Source organism: Scyliorhinus torazame, chromosome 7, assembly GCF_047496885.1.
Source record: "Scyliorhinus torazame isolate Kashiwa2021f chromosome 7, sScyTor2.1, whole genome shotgun sequence".
NCBI classification, from domain to species: Eukaryota; Metazoa; Chordata; class Chondrichthyes; order Carcharhiniformes; family Scyliorhinidae; genus Scyliorhinus; species Scyliorhinus torazame.
The window spans coordinates 121506590-121531384 of NC_092713.1; the positions used below are offsets into that span (position 1 = coordinate 121506590).

General features: G+C 43.4%; 1 protein-coding gene across 2 annotated transcripts in view; it reads left to right on the forward strand.

Annotated features, from left to right (window-relative positions):
- The window catches only part of LOC140426535 (adhesion G protein-coupled receptor D2), a 582807-nt gene that overhangs the window by 212788 nt on the left and 345224 nt on the right, over positions 1-24795 (forward strand). For both annotated transcript variants that reach the window (XM_072511425.1, XM_072511424.1), the window contains exon 21: positions 11192-11233. In XM_072511425.1, coding sequence (XP_072367526.1) covers positions 11192-11233 — 42 coding nt within the window. The remainder of the gene's footprint in view (positions 1-11191; positions 11234-24795) is intronic.

Sequence of the window (24795 nt, forward strand, 5' to 3'; positions counted from 1 at the left end):
TGTATCTTACCCATGCCCGGTATTATTTTGTCTTCGAGCGCATTCTGCTATCTCTTTACTGGTGAATGGGATAGGTCGCACAGCATCTGGGAATTTGTGTACAAACCCAACAACTGAATTTATTTACCCTCTCTGCGTGTGACTGAGACATGTATACTAAGGTGTTAGTATGCAGTTTACCCTTTACATGATGTTGGATTAATATGATAATATAAAAACATCAACGCCATCATTCTCTTCAGGTCAGCGTTTCGCTAGTACTCTCAAAGTTCCGTATGATGTAGTTTACACGAGTTGCGTGGATCCCATCTGGCTTTTCCTTTACCTTAACGGCTGTTCGGGTTGTTAGCGGCACTTGGTAGGGTCCATTTCACCTGGGAGAAAAAGAATCTTTGTTTAGTGCTTTCACATATACTTGATCTCCAGGTTTAAAGGATGTGTATTTCCCTCTTTTGGATGCATCTGAGCCTGTCGCACCTTTTCATGTTTTTTTTTCTTTGTTTTTTTCAGCGGTTTCACACATGGCCTGGACATATTTTAGTGATGCCTCACCTGCCCATATTAAGGCTACTGCCGCTGGAGTCATTGGGGGTTTAGTTCCAGTTGTCGTGGGACGTTCCATTAATATCTCATACAGGGTGAAACCCGTATTACGATTTCTCGGATTTTGCAGGGCATACATTACTATGGGTATGGCATCTGGCCATAGCAGCCCATTTTGTTGACACACTTTTGTAACTGCAGTTTTAATTCCATCCGCCCTTTCCACCATTCCTGGGGATTGTGGCTGATATGGGATATGCAATTTCCAATCAAATCCCATGGCTTCTGTTAGGGCTTTGGTCAATTTGCTAGTGAAATGAGTTCCCCTGTCACTGTTAATACCCATTGGTATCCCAATCCTAGGTATTATTTCCTTTAACCATTCTCTGCTACCAGAATATTTACCATTGTTCTAGCATCATCTCTTTTGGTTGGAAAAGCCTCTACCCACCGTGAAAACATGTCCACTATCACCGATTATTCCTTTGACAAATCATACGTGCACTTCAACTTCATCTTCACTCTTTGATTTCTCTTCTTGTCTTAACCTGTGACTTTGTGACCTTGTTACTACACAATCCTGAAAAATCCCAGGATACTCATCCTTCAACACTTCAGTTGTCTGATTTTCCACTGCCTTATCAACCAAGGTAGGCATCACTCCCACCTGCGATCCAGCTATATCATTACCCAAGATAAGCTGTATTCCTGGACAAGATAGTTTCTCTATTATTCCTAGTACGACTTCACCACTCTTCACTGGACTTTCCAACCTTACCTTATATAATGGAACACTACTCCTCTCACCCTGAATTCCACATATTACCACCTTTTTTGGCAACATTCTTCCCAGACTACATAACTCCTCATCTCCTACCATCAAAGATTGACTAGCTCCCGTATCTCTTAAAATTGTGACTTCTTTACCTGCTCCTCCTGATACACATGAGTAAACTTTACCCACACAAGTAAATTCTTTAAAAAGATCTGGCACCTTCTTATCAATAACCTCTTGATCAGGCTGTACAATCTTTTGCACCTCCTTCGCTTCACCTGGGTTTTCCTTTACCACTTTAACAAACCCCACATCATCCTTCCCAGTGCTTTTCTTCAACCACCAACACAATGACTTTACATGGCCTAGTTTATTACAGTGAAAACATTTGAAACTTTTGACACTCTCCTTATTATCTCCCATCAGATCACCTTTACCTTTACCACTTGAGTATTTCCCAAGTCCCCAGTTTCTATCCCTCACAGGCTGAAACTGATGTCGGAAACCAAACTTTGATTTATGAACTAATTCATAATCATCATTTCTGCTGCTAGTCTCGCAGTTTTAACCCTCTGTTCTTCCACATGAGTTCTCACTGCATTGGGAATTGAATTTTTAAACTCCTCCAAAAGTATAATTTCTCTGAGAGCTTCATACGTTTGGTTTATTTTCAAAGCCCTTATCCACCTCTCAAAATTGTCTTGATAGCAACCTGCTTTCAGCCAAGAGCGATGCTCCTGTAGAGAGGCTTGCTCCTGTGCCTGTTTTAACTTTGGTTCTGTTATTGTGGATGGAAGTTCAACTGCAGAAGCTTGTAGTTGTGGCTGCTGTTTGAGAGCCACTTTTTTGCTATTTTATCAGCAAATCTATTGCCGCATGAGACTTCATTGTCTGCAGTAGTATGCGCTTCACACTTTCAAACGGCTATCTTGCTGGGCAGCTGAACAGCATCTAGTAAATTTAAAACCAATTTAGCATGTTTAATAGGTTGGCCAGAGGAAGTTATGAATCTCCTGTTTTTCCATAATTGGCCAAAATCATGTACTACCCTAAAAGCGGATCGGGAATCATATAAATATTGACTGTTTTATTTTTAGCTAGAATACATGCTTTCGTAAGGGCAAACTATTCGGCCGCTGGAGCAGACATTCCCAAAGGCAGAGCAAAAGCTTCCACTATCTCGAATGGAGTTACTATTGCATCACTGGCCAGGAGCATCATATCATTTAGTCGGTTTGCTGACCCATTGGTGAAAAAGATGTCTGGATTTTCTCGTTGTTGAATCAGGTCAAGAGGTTGTGGTGGCTTCAACCAATAGTAAACAGTCATGATCATACATATGTTCTGTTTCCGAGGGCACGGGTAAGAGTGTAGCAGGGTTGACAGCTGGCGCTCGCTTGTAGGTAAAGTTGGTTTCAGAGAGAATTACTTCATACCCAGTGTGTCGAGCCGCAGTAAAATGCTGCATTGCAGATGAATTAAGCAGCAGCAAAACTGATGATTTCTTTTTTTCTACTATGGCCGCTTTGGCTGCTACTGCTCTTAAGCAATTTGGCATACGGTTTACCACACCGGGTAATAGGCAAGGGGTCTTTTCCCTCCTCAGTGCTCTTGCACCAGGACCCTTGTTGCCAAATCTCCCTGCTTCATTCACATAAAGAGTAAAGAGCTTGCTGAAATTAGGAAGTCCCAAGGCAGGGGCGCTAATCATGGCTTGTTTCAAATTACAAAATGCTTGCTCCCTCTCTGGGATCCAGTAACAACTGAAGGGGCGTCCTGTAGGGTAGCCTTGTGCAGTACTGCGTCCATCTCTCTATAGTCCGGGATCCACTGCCTGCAATAGCCCACCATTCTGAGGAAGATAAAGGTTTCCTTTTTCGTGCGTGGAGTTGGTACCCTTGCTACAGCATGTACGCTTTCAGACCCAAGCCTCCGCTGTCCTTATTGCAGCTGAAATCCCAAATACTGTTGTCTCCTGACAGAATTGCAGCTTGTCCATTGAGATCCCATGCCCTATTTCAGCCAGATGTGATAATAACAGAAAGGTATTCTGTTGACAAACTAGCCCTCCCTTTGAGGCTATCAATAAATTGTCATCATATTGAGGGAATGTTGAGCCTGCAGACAACTGGCACCTGTCCAAGTCTCTTTTAATACTGTTAATTCTGATATGCAAAGCGAATAGATATTGACTTTCCGGCTGCAATGGTAAGGAGAAAAAGGCTGAGAAAGTATCCGTTGTTGGTGGTATAGAAGACAAATGATATTTGTGTCCGGTACCAATGGAGCAATAGTGATAACAATTTTATTGATGGCTCTAAGATCTTGCACAAACCACCACTCGTTGGGTCTTCCTACATTTGGAATGGGGAGTATAGGGGTGTTACAGGGGCTTTGTGTTCTCTTCAGCACCCCTTGCTGTAATAGTGCATTGATCACTCTCTCTATCCCTTTTTCTGCTTCCGGTGCCAACCTGTATAGTTTTAAGTAGGTAAGGGCAACGTTCTTCTGTAACTGCACCCTATGTGCTGGGGCAGATGTACTTTTCCATAATGATCTTTATGTTGGGCCATAGATGTGGCAGTACCTGGGCCAGGATTGAAGGGAGTAAATGATGGCTCTCTCGGGGAGGTTGTTGTCTTTCAAGTGTAGCGGGCCATTGCTCCTCTTTCCAGGTCACTTTGCCCTCCTGTTTGCCATAAAATTCTATCAGGCAATTTTGTCTGTCCATTTCAATATAAATCCCATGTATTACTTTTTTCCTTTGGCTTCTTTGATCACTTCTCCTATTTGCTTTGCCTTAGCGGGATGTCTTGCGGCCAATGTTAAATGGGGTTCTGAAGTTAAACCCATCCTAAAAAGGTCCCTCTGACTATAGGTCAACTGTACTAACATTCCTAATCCCACAACACCAAAAAATAAAAAGGAGTGACATGCAATGATGTCTGCTGTCCTAAGTGACTTTGCGTTTATAAATTGTATGCGCGCTCATCCTCACGAGCATACCAAGGTGTGCAATGGGTCACTATATTCTCTCATCTGGACTCTATCAAGTGTTTTAATCGCTGTGCCCAAGGATCATTAATCTTTTGTAAGACTTCCTGCAGTTTTCAAAATTTGTTTTAACAGTGGTACTGTAAGGGTTAACGTTCAGCTGCCAGCATAAAACACAGACACAGAGTAATCGGGCGTGGGCTCAGATGTTATTAAATTTTGCAGCTGATGAGCTCATATTTGAGACAGTTCTATAAATATTCCATTATCAATGCGATGTATTACCACTCCTAATTTGCAGAGTGTCTGCCTGCCTAATAGGGTCAGGTGTCGCTAGTTACGGTACATCCTTCCTGGAGGTTGAATGCTTCTTGGCCCCTTGCATGATAGCCTCTTTCCCTCTATTTGCTAACCAGTGTTCGAGGGACTCATTTCCTTCATTCAAATGATCATCATTATTGGGAACCCATCCCCCATTTATGCCGGGTGGGACTGCAATCCCAAAGCTTCAAAGCTGACAAAGATGCACCATAAGAGTATTTTGGAAGCAGCAAAACATCCCCTGGGAGGGGGCTATAAGTAACACACATTTAAGTAAATTTCCAATGATTGATTTTATAGGCATTAACTGTCATAATATACACCAGTATATCATGGTGCAGATACACACACACTGATGGACACACAGCAAGACAAATCAACACACACAACACCACAGCCAATCACCAGGTAGAGCACACTCACTATAAAGACAGGGGGCATCAGAGTTCCCGCTCATTCGGGATGCAGCCTCCTACAAGAACAGAGCTTACAGCACAGACCCTCACCATGTGCTGAGTGCATAGACTGGTTCGGACAGGCATAGGTCTTTAGTTTAATCTAACATCGTGTTAACCCACAGTGAAAGTATGTTCAACAGTTTCTAACTTAATAAAATCGTGTTGCACTATTTTAAGTGTTGGTGGCCTATATGTGTTCCACGGATCCAGAGCACCCAACACATCATTAGCTATTCTTAGAGATGTATATTTTTTCTTTGTCAATTCAGAAAAGATCAACTGTCTACTGAAATGGTTAATGTTTCCTGCAGAATCTAAGGGACGGAGAACTTGGCATGATGCAATTTACGTCTTTTCACGTAATCTAAAAACTTATTCCTATTCAATTACTTTTATTCGTAAAGGCACTTTCTTTTAAACTGATTGTAATTTCCAATATTTCCGTTCATTAGAGAAATCTCAACAGAAATCACTTAAGTTATAATCTCTGACTCACAAAGACAGACGATAAAAAATACAACCCACTTCATGCTTTGACTAAAATTAATTGGTTAAACAAAACACACAGATTCTCACAGCTCACAAATATCACAGTTGACCGTTAGCCATATCTCACGGCTACAGAAAATCTTAATTCCCTTTCTCTCCAGGAACTCATCTGTTACGCTTTTACCTTAATCTTCTATTTACTTTTACTCCCCTGTTTTTTTTCCCGAAAGGGGGTCAGCTTCATTAGATTCCTATGCGGGACATATAGGTTTTCCTACCTCATTCCGTTGCTTTACGATTGTTTCTTTTCATTTTCTTACTCATTTTGACTCCCTTATCTGTCCTCTTTAAGGAGTTCACCTTCTTTCTCGCTCCGGATATCTTTACCGAGGCTTCGGGACGACCTGTGAGGGGGTGTTGAGTTTAGTGCTCATCGTTCCTTCTGCAAAATACTTTAGAACATATATATAACAATAACAACGACCGCGGAAATCATTTATAAATGCTACAGGGAGTATTTTCACGAACCTCAAAGTCTTTAAAAAAAAATGTTAGTCTCTAAGGCACCTTTTTCTTCCCATGCAGCTATCATTAATTTATTAATTAAGATAACTCTCCGAGCATGAGTCACTTGCCAGTAATTAAGGCTGCCGAGCCGCAGACCCCCCTTTCAGCTGGGGTCGCGCTATGGCTCTCTCCCTTTCAGTTGAGTGAGTCCTGTTTAGAGATTCGTTTCGGGGTTCACTTCCCGTTAAATTAGGGAAACTGCAACGACTACGCCAATTTGTCGTGGAAATCATAATAAAGACAAATTCCTCGAGGTTCGATTTAAGGAAATTTATTTACACAAATATACTTGTGGAGAGAGAGTGTTACAGCTGCAAAGCCAAGGCACTGCACTCTGAGTTATGCAGTCAAAAACCATTATATTTATAGGTTGAAATAAACAACTTTGAAGAGACAAAGCTTGGGAACATACGAAAGAGGAAATATGAATATTTTGCTCTTGGTTTAAAACAATTCGAGTACGTATTTTGTTGTCCTTCGGAATAACAACTTATTATCATAATAATGCAGAGTACAAAATACTAAGCTGTATTTAGTTTACATTACTACTTATTTTTGCTCAAAAGCAGAGTTAAAATATAGTTAATATTCCTAGCATGCTTCCAAATTGGTAACTCATTAACTTCTCTTCCACAATTTATTAACATTAACTGGGGCAAATATATACAAACAACAGATGGATAATAGTATGAACATGCACTGGCAACCTATCTCCCAGCTCCCTAGTCAGGTTGAGGTCACCTGACTCTAACATTCACTTAAATACTATTGAGACTCCTGGCGGTTAGTCGGTGAATTACAACACAAACATGATATCACTACAGAGTGGGCCTCCAGTGACACCCCTCACGGTCATTTCAATGCATACCCACATGGTCCACTGGTAAGGAGATCTTGGTCCTGCTATCCTCAACTGTAGATAGGAGTCTTGCCTCTTTCCAGCTGGATCTCAGTGCCTAATTCTCTGCCTGTGGAAGAGCATGCTGCAGCTGAAGAAAAAACAGCCACTCCTGCTGTTGTTCCCGCTGCTAGAGCTGTTGTGATGCTGTGGTCTCTGCTCTTGACCCTCAGCAGAGGTGGAAGATGGAGCTGCGTAAACTGTTTCTGTGCCGTGGTGAAGGCTGACAGCACGAGTGAGTAGCTGAAGATGAGTGAAGTGCTGCATAAATGAAGTGTCTTCCAACCACCTGTCAAGCACTCTGAGATAAGTACTTTGAACATCAACCTCTCAGCTGACCATGGCTGCAGCTCCTCAGTGGAACTGATCAAAGCCTCCCAAGATTGTTAGTTTCACTGAAGATGTTGTTTCCTCACCTTGGTGGCAACAGTGAGTTTTTTACAAGCCGGGAAACAGCTTGCGTAGGTGGGGAATACAGGATGCAGGGCTAAAACAGATCTTAATTGCCGCCTTAACTGCCTGAACCTCTAATGTACTCACATACCAGACCCATTGAGGCACCCTGCTCTCCTGCAATCCCACCCCAGGGGAAAGCTGTCTGCCTGTGGGGTCATGTTGAGATCCTGAATTGAAGCCACTTTCTGGGAATTTCCCACCCTGTTTATCTTGGAAACTACCTCCATTGGCCTGGGAAAATTCCCCGAAAGTGATGATTCAATACACTGGAAATATTTCTAATGAAAGAATGATCGGAAAAAATATATGGTACCTATTGATAGCATTCTATAATGTGGCATACGATTTGTGTTGTGTTTAATTAAACCAATCCTTAACATTAGGAGTCATTAGACTACATGTCCTGATTGCGCAATTATTCTTCTATCATTTGAAGAGGAATCTCTTTAAAATAATAGTCAGTAGAATCATCAGTAACAATAATAAAACTCCCATTTAAAAATGTGCTATTGTACTATATTATGAACATGTACCCACAATACATTAATATAAGAGTCAGCCTTCTATCCAAAGCTAGATTCCATTTTTGTTCAGTTGGTTATTTCTTCAATAGTAAATATTCTTTGACTTTTGCAATTTTCTTTGTGGGTACATGTTCATAATATAGTACAGTAGCACATTATTAAATGGGAGTTCTATTATTGTTAAAATTAAAGCTCATGGAATTGAAGGCAAATTATTGACCTGATTAGGCGATTGGTTAGATGATAGAAAAGTTGGGATAATGGGTATATACTTGAATTAAAAGAATCTGACTGTTGTCTTACAAAGATTTATGCTGGGGCTTCAACTATTTACTATATTTAATAATGACTTGGATAACAGACTTGAGTAATGTATATCCACCTTGCTGATAATACAAAGATTGGTGACATAATAAACATAAATGGAAGCATAACGTTACAGTGAGAGATTGATTGATTAAATGGGGAAGCAAAACAGTGGCAGATGGGTTTCAATCTAGACAAGTGTGAGGTCATCCATTATGGACCAAGGAAGATGGACCCAAGTAATTTTGAAACAGTGGAAAATTCGGAATAGGAAAAGTCCAAACAGATTTCAGGGTACATGCAAAAGATCAATAATGTGTAATAATTTAGTGCAAAAATAATCTAAAAGGCTAATAGAATTTTGACCTTTGTAATCAATACATTGGGGTATGAAAACCAGGATGTTTTGCTACAGTTATACAAAGCCCTGGTTATAGACACATCTAAAGTATCACAGACAATCCTGGGCACCATGCACCAAAGGATTTTCTGGCCCTGAAATGAATGCTGTACAGACTTCCTGGTATGTTACCAGGGCTCCAAGAGTTAGTTTGAGGAACAATTATCTATCATCTCGGCTTGTATTCCCTGGAATATCGAGAGTTTAAGGGTAATTTGATTTGGGACTTTGAAAGGAAATGCAAGGGTAGGCAGAAACTCCTGATGGAGTCTGGAACAAGAGGATATAACGGTAAAACGAGAGCCAAGGCCATTCAGAAAAGAAATTGGGAAACCCTTCTTTATGCACAACGTGGTGGAAGGGTAGACCCTCCCCTATAGAAAGCAGTAGATGTTGTTTGGATTAATAATTTTAAATTGATATTGATTAGCTTTTTGCAAGCCAGGGCACTCAGGAATTTGGAGAAGGGGTAGATGGCTGCATTTAGGATAAAGATCAGCCATGATCTAATTTTGGCATGGAACAGGCTGGAGGGGCTGAATAGCCTGCTCCTATTCCTGTACTCATTTGTTCCAGTACATGATATGGCACAGACTGGTTTTACATGAGTACAGTTTTCAAAGTGGTGCGAACAGGCAGTGCAAATTATTCTGCTGCCTTAGCATTCCTCAAACTGCTCATGTGGTGCCAGTCAGATACCTAATGTTGGTGAAGAGCAAACAGTTCTGTTAGTTTTTGTTAAAATTTTCAAGGTGATTTTAAAATTTAAAATAACATTTACACACAATAGTTAAACACTGACATGAAAACAAAGTGGTGCGAGACTTCACAGCTGAAGTTAAATGAGTATTTAAATAGTGTATTTTCTAAAGTACTTAATTAATCACTATAATTAATTTGTGTAGGGTTGGGATGAATGACTCGTTTTTTTGATTGTGCTGGTTGATCAGGATTCTGCAGGAACTTTCCTGCTCTTCTTTGATTCATGCCTTGTGACTTTCCCCATCTTCTTTGGTAAGCAAGGCCCGTGTTTCATAGGTTATTTAAAGGGTACCATGACAGACAATGTAGCACTCCGACAATGCTGCACTAAATTGACACCCTCGAATGTAGTTGAATATGTGTGAAATTTTGCGGCAGAATGTTATGTTCACCCACTGGTATGTTTGTAGGCAAGGAATGGCTGTAAAATTTCTTGGATGGCCTTCCCACCAAACTCCCCCTGTCCGGCCACTCCTCAATTTTGCGCTGGGATGGAGGTCTTAGCCATCTGGGATGCCCTTGCCCCAATTGAAACTCTTCAGCGGCCAATTAATGTCAATGTAAATGTAAATGGCTTATTGTCACAAGTAGGCTTCAAATTAAGTTACTGTGAAAAGCCCCTAGTCGCCACATTCCGGCGCCTGTTCGGGGAGGCTGTTACGGAATGAACACTTAAGGACCATTTAACACCAAGCCTCAGTTTTCAGGCAGGTGGGAAGAGTTCAGGAGCATGAGGGCAGCCTGAAATGTAAGCTTGTTCAGGCCTCGAGCAATTGGCTGGCCCCAAAGAGAACTGGCTCCTGCATGTCCTCCCTTTCTCCCCAACCTCTTCACCAATACCCCCACCATCCCTTCTCCCCATCTCCTTGGGCCTCACCTCCCAACCCTGCCCTGAGACACCCCACAAACCTACCTGGTCCTGGACTTCTGAGACTTAGACTTTGGGCATTGTTAATACTCCCAGTCCCAACCACTGCAGTTTCTCACGCTGTTGGGACTAGAAAGCTACTGACCAACTGAAATGGCTCGCAGCTCTTTGAGGTGGGACTTCCTCTCGAGGGAGGGATGGAAATCCCACCTCCACTCGAAAAATACTTATTGGAGCATTAAATGACTGCAGGGAAGGCAGTATCAGCGAGAATGTGATCTCTGCTGACTTCTTGGATGGAGGGAAAGCAAACCCCACCATCCTTAAAATCCTGGCTCTGGAGTGGGCTTTAACCTTTGACCTGATGTTTCAGACAACAGTGCTGTCAGGAGAGCTGAACTGACAATCAGAATGGTGCAAAACCTTGAATGTGTGCAGCTTCAGCAAAATTTATGCTGCACGTTTTGTGTTACTGTGAACTGGGTTTAAATTTGTAATGATGCAACATGTGTAATATTATTCATACTGATGAGGTTCTGCATCAAAACTGGTTGTACTAATTGTGGTGGTAATTTCAATGGGACCAGTTTCTTTTCAAGGACCCCAATTGTCCTGGTACCCATCAATGAAGGCGAGCAGAGATTTGTAAAGTACTGCTTTTCTCTGTGGTAGATACTTGAGCTCCGGTTCATGAAATTGAAAAATAAAAATTGACCTTGTCAGTCGCAAAAGCCTCTTTGTGTTTATTCTTGGCAAACTTTGTTTCAGAATTGCGAGTGAAAAAAAATGATTACAGTTAACAGCTTTTTCCCCTCCTTTTGTCTTTATAGGGTCTCTTCATCTTCCTGATATATGGAGTGTACAACACAGAGGTAAGGCTAGTTATAGTGTCTCAAGGCTGACAGTCTGGATGAGAGAAGTGACAGGCTTCAGATCTCACAGAAGGACAGAGCAGCTCTTCGCATGAGTGTCCTACTGCCCTTCATGCTTGGACTGCCCCATATGCATTCTGGTTTACCATTAAACACTGACAACCAGATGGAAAAGGACACATTTCTCATAGTCACTTACCAATATTTCAAAGTCCATTTTATTTTTCAAACAAGCTAAGTTTACAGAGTGATGGCTTTTTAAGATTTAGAACTTCACTTCGCCTGATAGACTGATTCTTGAGATGAGCACTGAAAGATTAATATCAAGGTGTACGATCTTGTAGAGGCAATGTTGAATAAAAATGTAACAAGCATAACATTAATATTTCAGTTCTCATGAGGTTTTTCTGTATATCTCTGTTGACCACCTTTAGATCATTTTTCAGGAGAAACAGTTGATCTATATATCTGATTGCTAATGGTTTTTGTGCTGTATTAGAATAGCATTAGTTTCATATTTTATTTATTTTCCACTTAAAATCCATTAGTAATTGCTTTGACAGTGTATATATGTATAAAATATACCAATCAGAAGTAGTTTAGTAAATTTGCATTGTAAGATCAAATTTCAAGATTTTTAAAATATTATATTCATGGACAATTCCAATTGGTTTGAAGCCATAGTTTCAATCTCGATAGACGGTGAGCTGAGGTGAAAGTGGTGCCACAAGAAAATAGATCAGTTTGCTCAGCAGTCTCTTCAGTACATCGAGGCTATGACAATTTAACGGAAACATGTTTTTACATATGCAGCCACAGAGAATTCAGGTATACCAGACAATTGAAGGACAGGACCTATGGTCTCATCCTTCAATTGTCCAGCCTATCCTCAATTTCCCAATACAGCAAAAGGGCGTTATTGCTTAATTTGTCACTGAAGGTTATTCTCTCACAGCCAGTAAAAACTATTTTTCACATGTGTCAAATGTAGCTCCCTTCTAACATAACTCTATTGAGTTGACTCTTGAATGAGTGCACTCATTCCACCAAGAACATCCACAAGAGTGGATAAGCATGCAATTCTATTCGACTGCAACAGTGAAAGCATTGAAATACCAAACGTGAAAATGAAGAGATATTCTTACCAAGGAATAACATCAGTTAAGATGGAGTATACAACTAAATTGGATTTCTGTACTCTTCCATAACCATACATTTCAAAAGACCAGAATAGAGTGATTACATGAACACAGTAAATTCAATAGAGATGGCTCAGGAATAAAATTGACTATAACTATAATTATTAAAATTGGCATTGCGTAATTTACTTTGTCAATGATTGTGTCATTATTAGGTGCATAACTGAATGAAAAGGTAAGACCGGGGCCCGTTTTGTTAAAATGATGCTACCAAGAACTCTAAGAGCTGCATGGTGCAGTAAATACTGGAATACAGATATTTCAATTAAAGTTTGATGTAATTTGCCGCAGTAGTTTGAAAATTCTGGATGGTGTTTCTTATTTTCCACATGGAAAGAGGAATGAGGGATGAGGTCAATGAGCAATGTCCTTGTGTACACAAATTCTGTGAGTAACTGTTAGCTCACTCTTGCACAACCACAGGTAGAAAACCAGGCTGGATGATTACACGTCTCAACTCTGCTATCATTTTCCTTTGACACTGAAAATTGCTTCATCTTCAAATGGTTAAAAATCACATTGACAATCATATCCCTGGAGTACTGTTGTAGTTTGAAGACGTTGAGATGAGATTCTGTGCCCTACTAACAGGGACAAATCTCTCATCGCCTCTGACATGTAGGTACAAGTGTGATATGGTATCAATGCACATGTTATAGTCTCTTTAAATAAAGTATGTGGCAGACATTCATTATAGAAATGAGCTTCTCATGAGAATTGATTGCTCTCCTGAGAATGTAGTACGTTAACCATGGAAATTGGTAACAAGACTGGTCAGAACATTGGTCATTTACAAGGGCAGCTGGCTGCATATAAATATTGATGAGCTTGAGTTTAAGCAATTTAGGGCAAAGGTTGAGACGTGAAGTGCAGGAATTTATGCTTTAACACTGGCGGACAACATACAGAACGAACGAGTAGCAAGGAATGATTACAAGCCTGTAATCTGATTATGAGGGACCCAAATAGCATGAGAGTAAATGGTTGAGTGGTTTGAAACACGTGCTAGATTTCAAATTAAAGTGTCTGACATTATTGCAAATGGTTCTTTCTTGTCAGGTGTTGGCCTTCTTTTCTTTCAATCTGCCATCATCATCCCTCTTCTCAAAAAATCAACCATTGACCCCACTGTCTTTGCAAACTACTATCCATTTCCAACCTCCCTTTGCTCTTCAAAGCCCTTCGGACGTGTTGTCGCCTCCCAAATTAATGCCCATCTTTCCTGGAACTCCATGTTTCAATCCCTCCAATTAGGTTTCTGCCCTATCACAGTACTGAAGCCATTCTTCACAATGTCATAAATAACATCCTCTGTGATAAAGCTGAACTATCCCACCTCGTCTTTCTTTACCTCTCCGCAACCTATGGCACAGTTGACCACACCATCCTCCTCCAATGTCTCTCCACTGTCACCCAGCTAGGTGAAACTGCTCTCACTTGGTTCCACTCATAACTGTCTAACCCCAGTCAGAGAATCACATGGAATGCACTTCCCCTTCCTGCACCCTTTCCTCTCTTGTCCCCAAGGATCCAGCCTTGGCCCATTCCAATCTTTAACTGCATGCTGCCCCCGGCAATATCATGTGAAAGGACAGAGTTTGTGTTCATGTGTACTCTAATGACACCCAGCTCTACTTCACCATGACCTCTCTCGACTCCTTTTCTGTCTCTAAAATTATCAGATAGAACATAGAACATTACAGCGCAGTACAGGCCCTTCGGCCCTCGATGTTGCGCCGACCTGTGAAACCACTCTAAAGCCCATCTACACTATTCCCTTATCGTCCATATGTCTATCCAATGACCATTTGAATGCCCTTAGTGTTGGCGAGTCCACTACTGTTGCAGGCAGGGCATTCCACGCCCTTACTACTCTCTGAGTAAAGAACCTACCTCTGACATCTGTCCTATATCTATCTCCCCTCAATTTAAAGCTATGTCCCCTCGTGCTAGACATCACCATCCGAGGAAAAAGGCTCTCACTGTCTGAACATTTCCCATCAACCACCACCCTTTGTCTTCTTCCAGCTAGCCAATTTCTGATCCAAACTGCTAAATCACCCTGAATCCCATGCCTCTGTATTTTCTGCAGTAGCCTACCGTGAGGAACCTTATCAAACGCTTTACTGAAATCCACATACACCACATCAACTGCTTTACCCTCATCCACCTGTTTGGTCACCTTCTCAAAGAACTCAATAAGGTTTGTGAGGCATGACCTACCCTTCACAAAACCGTGTTGACTATCTCTAATCAAATTATTCCTTTCCAGATGGTTATACATCCTATTTCTTATAAACCTGTCCAAGATTTTGCCCACAACAGAAGTAAGGCTCACTGGTCTATAGTTACCGGGGTTGTCTCTACTCCCCTTCTTGAACAAGGCGACAACATTTGCTATCCTCCAGTCTTCTGGCACTATTCCTGTAGATGGTTATTTGACATCCAGTACTGGATGGGCAAAAACTTCCTTCAACTAGATTTTGGATAGACTGAAACCATTGTTTTCGATCCCTGTTTCAAACTCTATTCCTTGGTTAACAATTCAGTCCCTCTCCCTGGCATGAGTCTGAAGAGTAAACCAGCCTGTTTACAGTCTTGGTGTCCTATGTGGCCTCAAGAGAAGCTTCCAACCACATATTTATATCATCACTGAGACCCGCCATTTCCACCTCCATAACATTGCTCGGCTTCACCTCTGCCTCAGCACATCTGTTGCTAAAACCTTCATTCATGCCTTTGTTACCTCTAGACTTGATTATTCTAATGCACGGCTGACCGGTTGCCACATTCTATTCCCCAGAAACTGAGGTCATTCAAAACTCGGCTGACCATGTCCTACCTTGCATCAAGTCCTGTTCAACTATCACCATTGTGTTCACTGACTTATGTTGGCTCCCAGTCAAACAAAGTGCTGACTTTAAAATTTTCAACCTTGTTTTCAAACTCCTCCATGAATTTGTCCCCTCTATCCCTGTAATCCTCTCCAGCCCCACGACCCTCCGCGATATCTTTGCTCATCCCTGACTATGCTTTCAGCAGCCTGAGCCCCAAACTCTGGAATTCCCTCCTTCCAACTGTCCACCTCTTTACCTCACTTACCCTTTTAAGGCTACCTGTTTGACCAAGCTTTTGGTCATCTGACCCAATATCTCCTTATGTGGCTCAACATAGGGCTGGATTCTTTGGCCACTCCCGCCGTAAGATCGCCACAGACGGGACGGGGACCACGTTGACCTCAGGTGGGAAATTCCGGTGGCTGGGCAGGCGCGGCCGAGGAATCGCGCCCATATTTTGTTTTATAATGCTCCTGTGAGGCACCTTTGGGCATTTTATTACATGAAAGCCACTATATAACTGTGAAGGGTGTTGAAATTACATCTCACCTCCTCAAATTGCTCCCTTTGTTCAGAGGCTGAATATTTTTACAGGCAATGGCCGTGAGCCCAAACAATATTCTGACAATAGTACTGAAGACTTGTGCTCCAGAACTTGCCATATCTAGCCAAGCTGATTCAGTACAGCTACAATACTGGCCCAATACTACAATGTGGAAAATAGCCCAGCTATGTCCTGTTCACAAAAAGCAGGACACATCCAATCCAGCCAATTACCGCCTCATTTGTCACCTCTCGATCATCAGTAAAGTGGTGGAAGGGATTATCAACAGTATTATCAAGTGGCACTTCCTTAGCAATAATCTGCTCACTGATGTTCAGGTTGGGTTCTGCCAAGATTACTCAGCTCCTGACCTCATTACAACCTTGGTTCAAACATGAACAAAATAACAGAAATCCAGAGGTGAGATGAGAGTGACTGTATTGATATCAAAGTCACATTTGAGTGATTATGGAATCAAGGAGCCCTAACAAAACTGGAGTCAATGGAAATTGGGGATAGGCAAAAAATGCTGGCCCAACCAGATATGCCCACATCTCATGAATGAATTAAAGGAAAATTCACATGTTTAAAATTTTTTTTTTTGCTAACTTCAACAAAACATCATTGTGAGTAAAAAGTGGTGCAATAACAGAAGACTAATCAGCCATGTTCAACACTGATTGGCTGCTTCCCAGAAATCATAAAGTTTTTTTGCTAATTTGTGGCCTTGCAACATTACTTAAGGAAGTTTTGACAGATGGAAATGTGAATATTTTAGCCTATGTCAGACTAGGCACCTTGCACCCTCAGATGACCTCTGGAGTTCCTCATGGATCTATCCCGGGTCCCTGTTTTTCTCATCTTCATGCTGATACCAGCGACATCATCCAAAGACATGTGGTGGAATTCATCCATCTTGAGATTAGATGCGGTGGCGGGCAGCTCCAGCAGTGCCCCTCTTTCGCCAACCAGAATGGCGGGATCCCGTGCCAGGTTCTGCGCTTGGAACCTGATTAATTATGCATAGCCAAGTTTTGCTCCAAACCACCTGGGGCAGCTGATTTGTCCACCCACCCTCAGCTGGCAGGTTTGAAGGTCTTGGCGTCATATCTAAATACTAGTCCTGCACACTCATAACACTCTCTCCAGCACTCCTGCCATTGCTAGACTGTGCAGGATGTCAGCAACCCAGAAGCAAAAGGTTAGCAGCCTCAAGAAGTAGGCCGTTCCTCAATTCAACCATCCACCCACCCTGAGCCCATTACTTGCGTGGTGTCCAAGCCCCAAGTGAACCTCTACCTACTGCCTCTGGAATCTTCATCAATCCCCTACCATCCTATGATGTGGTATCCCTTTGAGCTTTCCATGCAGCCTTGTTGGGGACCAGCTTCCACCCCCTTGGTCTTCTTTCTACCTTCCATTGCCCATTGTCTTCATCAACCTCCTAGCCCCTTTATCTGCCATCGTGAGCCCTCGCCCAACCCCCTCACCCTCATTCCTTCCACGTTGCCTGCTTGTCTTTGTTAGGCCACAAAACCCCCAATAACACCTCGCACTCCAACTCTGGTTTAATCTCGGACCTTTATTGTGGTGGCTGTATATGCCCCTCAGTCCAGTGCCGTCTAGATAGATGCTGGTGTGTGGCACCACAGGGAAGGAGACCCATGTACTCCCCAACCCGAGGTACGATACTGATCCGACTCGGTGACACAGGAGGGCCCATGGGTCCAGCCACACGGTGCTGTACATGAAGTTCGGCTCAGCATGGAGATGTGGGCAGGAATCTGTCTGCCCCGGAAGACTGGTGAACAGCACATCAGGAGCAGTGCAGCACTATGGCAGAATGGCTTTTTTACAATCATCTTGAAGTCTCTGGTGAACTGAGGTCTGACTTGTGCACACCACTCTTTAGCAATCGGCTTTGACACCAATGTGATTTCCCGTTGGCCTGTCACAAAATTTGGAAGGCTTGACATGATGCCAGTGGGCAGCTGTTTTAATGAGCGTTCATGAGATGCAAATGAATGAAAATGGCATTTGTGCCACCTGCCAGCGAACTCGGCATTAGGAATATTGCAACGTAACTTTACACCGATGCGTTTCCAACTTTTCGGCCCCCATTAGTTTGTCTGCGCCTGCCCTACACCAAACCCACCATGGGCGGCAAGGGGGAATTCCATCCATGGATTCAGCTTCCACCTGAATGCTAACAACACCCTGTTGAACCTCACCATAATCTCTACTGCCTCGATCTTGTCACACTGCTTGTCCTATATCCTCCAGTCACAGATGAACTGGAATTTCCTGGAATTAAATATTGGGAAGATCAAAAGCCATCATCCTCATGCCCTGCCACAAACCCTCGCTACTATTTCCATCCCCCCTGGCCACCATCTTAGATGAACTAGACTGTTTGCAACTAACCACATTTGACCCTGAGCAGAGTTTCCGATCTCGTATGCCACAGAATGCCTACTTAATTCCACGTCTATAACACGTCACACTGCCGCAGATTATCTGCTGCTAAAAGCTCATCCATGTTTTTATTACTTTCAGGCTCGACTATCCCAGTGCCCTCCTGACCAGCCACCTGTTTTCCACCCTCATAGACCCGAGCTCATTCAAAACTGCTGTTCAGGTTCTAACATGCATCAGTTCGAACATCACTGTGCTCGCTGTGTAGCATTGTTTCTGGTGCCCCCAACACATTCATTTTAAAATTCTCTTCTTGTGATCAATTTCCTCCATGGCCTGGCCTCATTCCTGTTGTTGCCTCCAGCCTCACAACCCTCCTGGATCTCTGTTCCCCCAATTCTGCACTCCCTTAATCCTACCATTGACTTTTAATCACCTTGGCCCAAAACTGGACATCCATCTCAAAACCTCTCATCATTTCTTCAGACCCTCCTTGAAACCTACTTCATTAGCACTGTGAGTGTTACGTACAACTCATGGACCGAAGCGGTTCAAAAAGGCAGCTCATCACCATCTTCTCAAGGGCAACTAGGGATGGGCAATAAATGATGGCCTAGCTCGCCCACATTTCCTAAATTGATTAAAAAAGATTGACCAAGCGTTTCGCCCCATGTCCTAATATTTCCTCTTTTGATTAAATGCCAGTAATTGTGCTAGTATGTGCCTCTGAAGTGCCTTAATGGTTTCCTAATATTAAAACCACAGAATGAATGCAAAAAGTTACTACATCACCCATGTCTGGAACAGTCTATGGATTCACTCTGTTTGCTACAAATTGATTGTAGGAAATACTTAGGAAAAGGGTTGAGGAAGAAGGAAGTCAGCGTAATGAAATATTATTGTAATGCTAATTAGAAAAGTTATATTATTCAACTTTAAAAAGTCAGCCAAGAGGGTGAAAGTTTTGAAGAGAATATGAGCAGCAGAAAGGTCCTTGACCAGAGGATTCAGAGATAGTTGCTCCCTGACACCCCGGCAAAGAAAATTCAGAATTTGTTTCACACTTTTTTTGACACTGGTTACCGTAATTTGAAATACCATTTTGGAGAAAGTGAGTCCTGTTAGCTACTTTGCCCACAGAGACTCCAATCAGCACTGTTACGTAAAAACGCCTCCCTGGAAATCGTGTAAACAATAGGGTGCATCTACATATGAAATTTAGTCAGTGAAAGGGGTTTTGAAGTAATGCTAAATGCATGTGGCATTATGTTTGGATCCTGGATGAGAACCCATCTATTTTCTATTTGCAAAATTGTGAGGAAATGTTATAAGACCATAATACATATAAGCCGAATTAGGCCATTCGTCCCTCAAGTCTATTCCGCCATTCAAACATGGCTGATATGTTTCTCATCCCATTCTCCTGCCTTCTCCCATAACCCCTGATCCCCTTATTAATCAAGAACCTATCTATCTCTGTCTTAAAGACACTCAGTGATTTGGCCTCCACAGCCATCTGCGACAAAGAGTTCCACAGATTCACCACCCTCTGGCTGAAGGAATTCTTCCTCATCTCTGATGTATAGGATCGTGCCTTTTGTCTGAGATTGTGCCCTCTGGTTCTAGTTTCACCTACAAGTGGAAACAACCTCTCCACGTCCATTCTACCCAGGCCTTGCAGTATCCTGTAAGTTTCAATAAGATCCCCCCTCATCCTTGTAAACTCCAACGACTACAGACCCAGAGGCCTCAACCGTTCCTCATACGACAAGTTCTTCATTCACCACCCGCTTGGCTGAAGAAATTCCTCCTCATCTCAGTTTTAAAGGATCACCTCTTCAGTCTGAGGCTGTGCCCTCGGGTTCTAGTTTTTCCTACTGGTGGAGACATTCCTCCACAGGAGCGATACTGACCAATAGGTATTTTTTATATTAAAACAAACTTTCATTTAAGCACAGAATTAACCATATTAATAACAAAAAACTAGCTTTACAATTAACAGTTACGATAGTTGTCAATGAAAAGAGAAAATCGAGCTAGCGGTTGAGCCCTTAGCCATAGCTTTGAGGGTTTCAGGTAAGTGGAAGGGGATAAGGAGGGGAGGGATGAAACGTAGGGGCCAGGATTCTCCAGTCTCTGATGCTGAAATCGGGGGCGGCACCGCTTTTGCGATGCTCCGCCCCCTCCAGAACGGCGTACTCGCAGAGTACGTAGCACACCGTATGGACGGCCTCAGGACGTCACCTGAGGCCCTCCTCCAATGCTCCGCCCCCGATGGGCCAAGTTCCTGATGGTGCCGGTCACTCATGGTATTTATTTTCGGGAACTCGGCATGGCGGCTGCGGACTAAGTCCAGCACCGCCACAGTCAGTGGGGAGCCGATCCGCGGGTTGGGGGGGGTTTGGCAGGGCTGGGGGCACTGGTGGGGGGGTTGGTTCTGGGGTGGCCAGCCTGGCCAAAGGGGGTCACTATTTGGCAGGCTGGGTCCGCGCGCATCCGGCGTCACGTTGCACGGCGGCCTGCTGTGCGCATGCGCGGCCACGCATCCGGCAATTCTCCGGCTGTATCCACAGCTAGAGCCGGGTGCTCTATGCTGCCGCTCCCACGCCTGCTTCAGCACTTAGTCTCAGAATCGGAGAATCCAGTCCAAGGTGTCTCCATATGCCGATGATCTGTTGCTTTATGTTATGGACCCTGCCCTCACTATGGGTGATATAATGCAGCTATTGAGGAGCTTTCGTTCATTTTCGGGTTACTAGTCGAGTTTGGAAAAGAGCAAATGTTTTCCGGTGAACCCTCCCAGGGAGGGGAGCCAATTTGGGGGTGTTGCCTTTTCGCTTGGCCAGCTTTAGCTTCAGGTTTCTGGGTGGCCCGTGATTGGGCCTTGCTTCATAAAATGGACTTCACAAGTCTGGTGGACAAGATTAACTCCGATCTGCAAAGGTGGGACAACTTTCTCCTGGCGGCAGAGTCCAGTCTATTAAAATGAATATCCTTCCAAGGTTTTTGTTTTTGTTTCAATGTATTCCCGTCTTCCTCCCTAAATCTTTCTTTGTGAGGGTTAATCGGTTGATCGCATCCTTCTATATGGGCGGACAATTTCAATTTAGGGAATGTGGGCGAGCTAGGCCATCCGTTATGGTAGTTTATCAAAGGGATAGGCATTCGGGAAGCCTAGCATTACTGAATTTGCTTTATTTTATTTTATTTTGAAATAAATTTATAGTACCTCATTTTCTTTTTTTCCAATTAAAGGGAAATTTAGCATGACCAATCCACCTACCCTGCACATCTTTGGGTTGTGGGGGCGAAACCCACGCAAACACGGGGACAATGTGCAAACTCCACACGGATAGTGACCCGGGGCTGGGATCGAACCTGGGTCCTCAGCGCTGTGAGGCAGCAATGCTAACCACTGCACCACCATGCTGTTCCTGAATTTGCTTTATTATTATTGGGAATCAATGCTGAGAAGATGCTGGGGTGGTGCAGTGAACCAGGTTTCATATGGGGACAAATCGAGGCGATGTTGTGTAGGGAGTCTAGTCTGGGCACACTGGTGATGACCGCGCTTCCGTTTCCTCCAGCTAGGTACTCCACAAATCCAGTGGTCATGTCCACTTTAAGAATATGTAGACAATTCAGGCAGCATTTTAAGCTTGGATCCATACCGAGGATGATCCCTATCTGTGCTAATTCCTTATTTGAGCCGTTGAGATTGGTCGTCACGTTTGGGGTGTGGGAAGGGAAGGGGCTTGAGAGATTTGGGGATTTGTTTATAGAGGGACTGTTTGCCAGCTTGGAGGAATTGTAGGCGAAATTTGTGCTTGTAGGATGAATCTCGTTCATGTACCTCCAGATAAGGAATTTAGTATGGGTGGCCTTCCCAATATTTCTTGTAGCATCGCGGGCGTTTCTGTTGGAAGGGATCCTTTCACTGGCAGGGCCGGTGGAGAGTAGCATGTCTGGTATTTATGGCCGAATTGTGTCTGAGGATTCAGGCTTGGCGGAAGGGGTGAAGACAAAGTGGGAGAAGGAGTTAGGACCTATAGTGGATGATGAAGTGTGGAGTGAGGCCCTTCGTAGGGTGAACTTCACTTCTTCTTGTGCGCGGCTTGGTCTAATCCAGCTTAAGGCATTACAAAGGGTGCACCTGACCAAAACTGGACGGTTTCTTTCCGGAGGTAGAAGACAGGTGCGAGCAGTATTCCGGGGGGCCGGCAATCTCGCACACATGTTCTGGTCTTGACCCAAACTGGTAAACTTTTGGGTCTCCTTCTTCAGCACCATGTCAGCGATTCTGAATATCAGTCTGGAGCCTGGTCATTCTTGGGGTGTTGGACCCGTCGGGGCTGCAGATGTGAGAGAAGGCAGATGTCTTTGCCTTCACCTCGCTGATTGCCCAGAGGCGAGTTCTACTGGGGTTGAGGTCTTCGCCTCTGCCCAGCATCTCATATTGGTTGGGCAACCTAATGGAATTCTTGTACCTGGAGAAAGTTAGTACACTGTTAGGGGGTCGGTTGAAGGTATTCATTACCTACTTTAAGGAAATTGGCACTGTCTGTTGCTGAGCCAGGGGGCGAGTTTTTGGGATGTCCCGGTTTGTTTGTTTTCGGTTTTGTTCCTTCCCTTGTTGGATGGGTTGGGTATGGTTGGTTAGGGTTTTTATGTATCATCTGCTGTTGGTAATGTGGGTTTTATTGTAACATTTATTGTAAAATGAAAAATCTTTAATAAAAGTATTTTTAAACAAAAGTAAAAGAGAAAACCTTAACTTCCTAAACCTGCCACTATATAATAATTAAGCAAATCAATATATTTTAAATACCACTCCCGAATAAAATTAAAACCAGGTTTCTACTTGCTTTTTTCTATGTAGAATCTTTGGAGAGAGACCTTTCAGGAGCATACTGAAACACCTCTGTTCAGATGAGAGTTCCAACTGACTTTTCAGACTGACCTGGCTCCTCCCATTGACTACATCATCCATACCCAAAGCATAAGGCATTCTTTTGTCTCTTCTTACAAGATGTCCCTTGACTTGTTTAGTCAGGATCAAACACAGTGCCCCTCATAATTCATCCACCCCAGGGGCCCTTCAAATGATGTAAACAACATTCCATTAGCTATTTACCTGTTAATAAGTGAATGGTTACCAAGATCTATTCGCAGCACCTGCAAATCAATCCATAGAACTCCTTCAGTGCAAAGGGAGGCCATGTGACCCATCGAGTCTGCACTGACTCTCCAAAAGAGCATTCTACTTAGGTCCACTCTCGCGCACCATCCCCATAATCTTGCACATGATCATGGCCAATCCACCTAACCTGCCATCTTTGGACTGTAGGAGGAAACAGAACCACAGCACGGGGAGAATGTGTAAAATCCACATAGACAGTTACCTAAGGTGATAATCGAATCCAGCTCTCTAGCGCTGTGAGGCAGCACTGCCATCATGCCACCCTCCCCAGGATAGGATGGGAAAGAAAAGAGATACTTTTAGCAAGTACAAAGGGAGCAAATCAACGGAGGCACTAGTGAAGTATAGAAAGTGCAGGATGGAGCTTAAGAAAGCAGTTAGGAGAGCAAAGAGGGGATATGAGAAAGCTCTGGCTGGTAAAAGTAGGAAAAATTCCATGATCTTCTACACGCGGCACGGTGGCACAGTGTAGCACTGCTGCCTCACAGCTCCAGGTTCCCGGGTTCAATTCCGGCCTCGGGTGACTGTCTGCGTAGGTTTCCTCCGGGTGCTTCGGTTTCATCCCACAGTCCAAAGATGTGTAGGTTAGGTGGATTGGCCATGATCAATTTCCCCTTAGTGTCCAAAGGGTTAGGTTGGTTACTGGGTTATGGGGATAGGGTGGAGGTGTGGGCTTAAGTAGGATGCTCTTTCCAAGGGCTGGTGCAGACTCGATGGGCTGAATGGCCTCCTTTGCTGTAAATTCTATAATTCCAAGTATAGCAATGGGAAGAGGAAAACCAGGGAAAGAGTAGGGCCCATTAGCGACCAAGGGGGAAATCTGTGGGTGGAGCCAGAGGACATTGGTAGGATGCTGAACGAATACTTCACATCTGTCTTCACCTAAGGGAGTGAGGAGGTAGATGTGGAATGGGGAGAGAGACTGTGAGGTTCTTGACCGAATAGGGAGTGACAAGGCATTGGAGGAATTGTCAGGCTTAAAAGTGGACAAATCTCCAGGTCTGGATGAATTGTGTCCTAGGATGCTGTGGGAAGCGAGGGAGGAAATTGCAGGCACTCTGACCCACATTTTTAATTCCCCTCTGGCCCACGGGGGAAGCGCCAGAGGACTGGAGAACAGTTCCACTATTTAAGAAAGTTTGTAGGGATAAGCCAGGGAACCAGAGACCAGCGAGTCTCACGTCAGTGGTAGAGAAATTATTGGATACAATTATTTAAATTTTTTTTTAGAGTACCCAATTATTTTTTTTTCCAATTAAGGGGCAATTTAACGTCGCCAATCCACCTAACCTGCACATCTTTGGGTTGTGGGGGTGAAACCCACGCAGACATGGGGAGAAGGTGCAAACTCCACACGGACAATGACC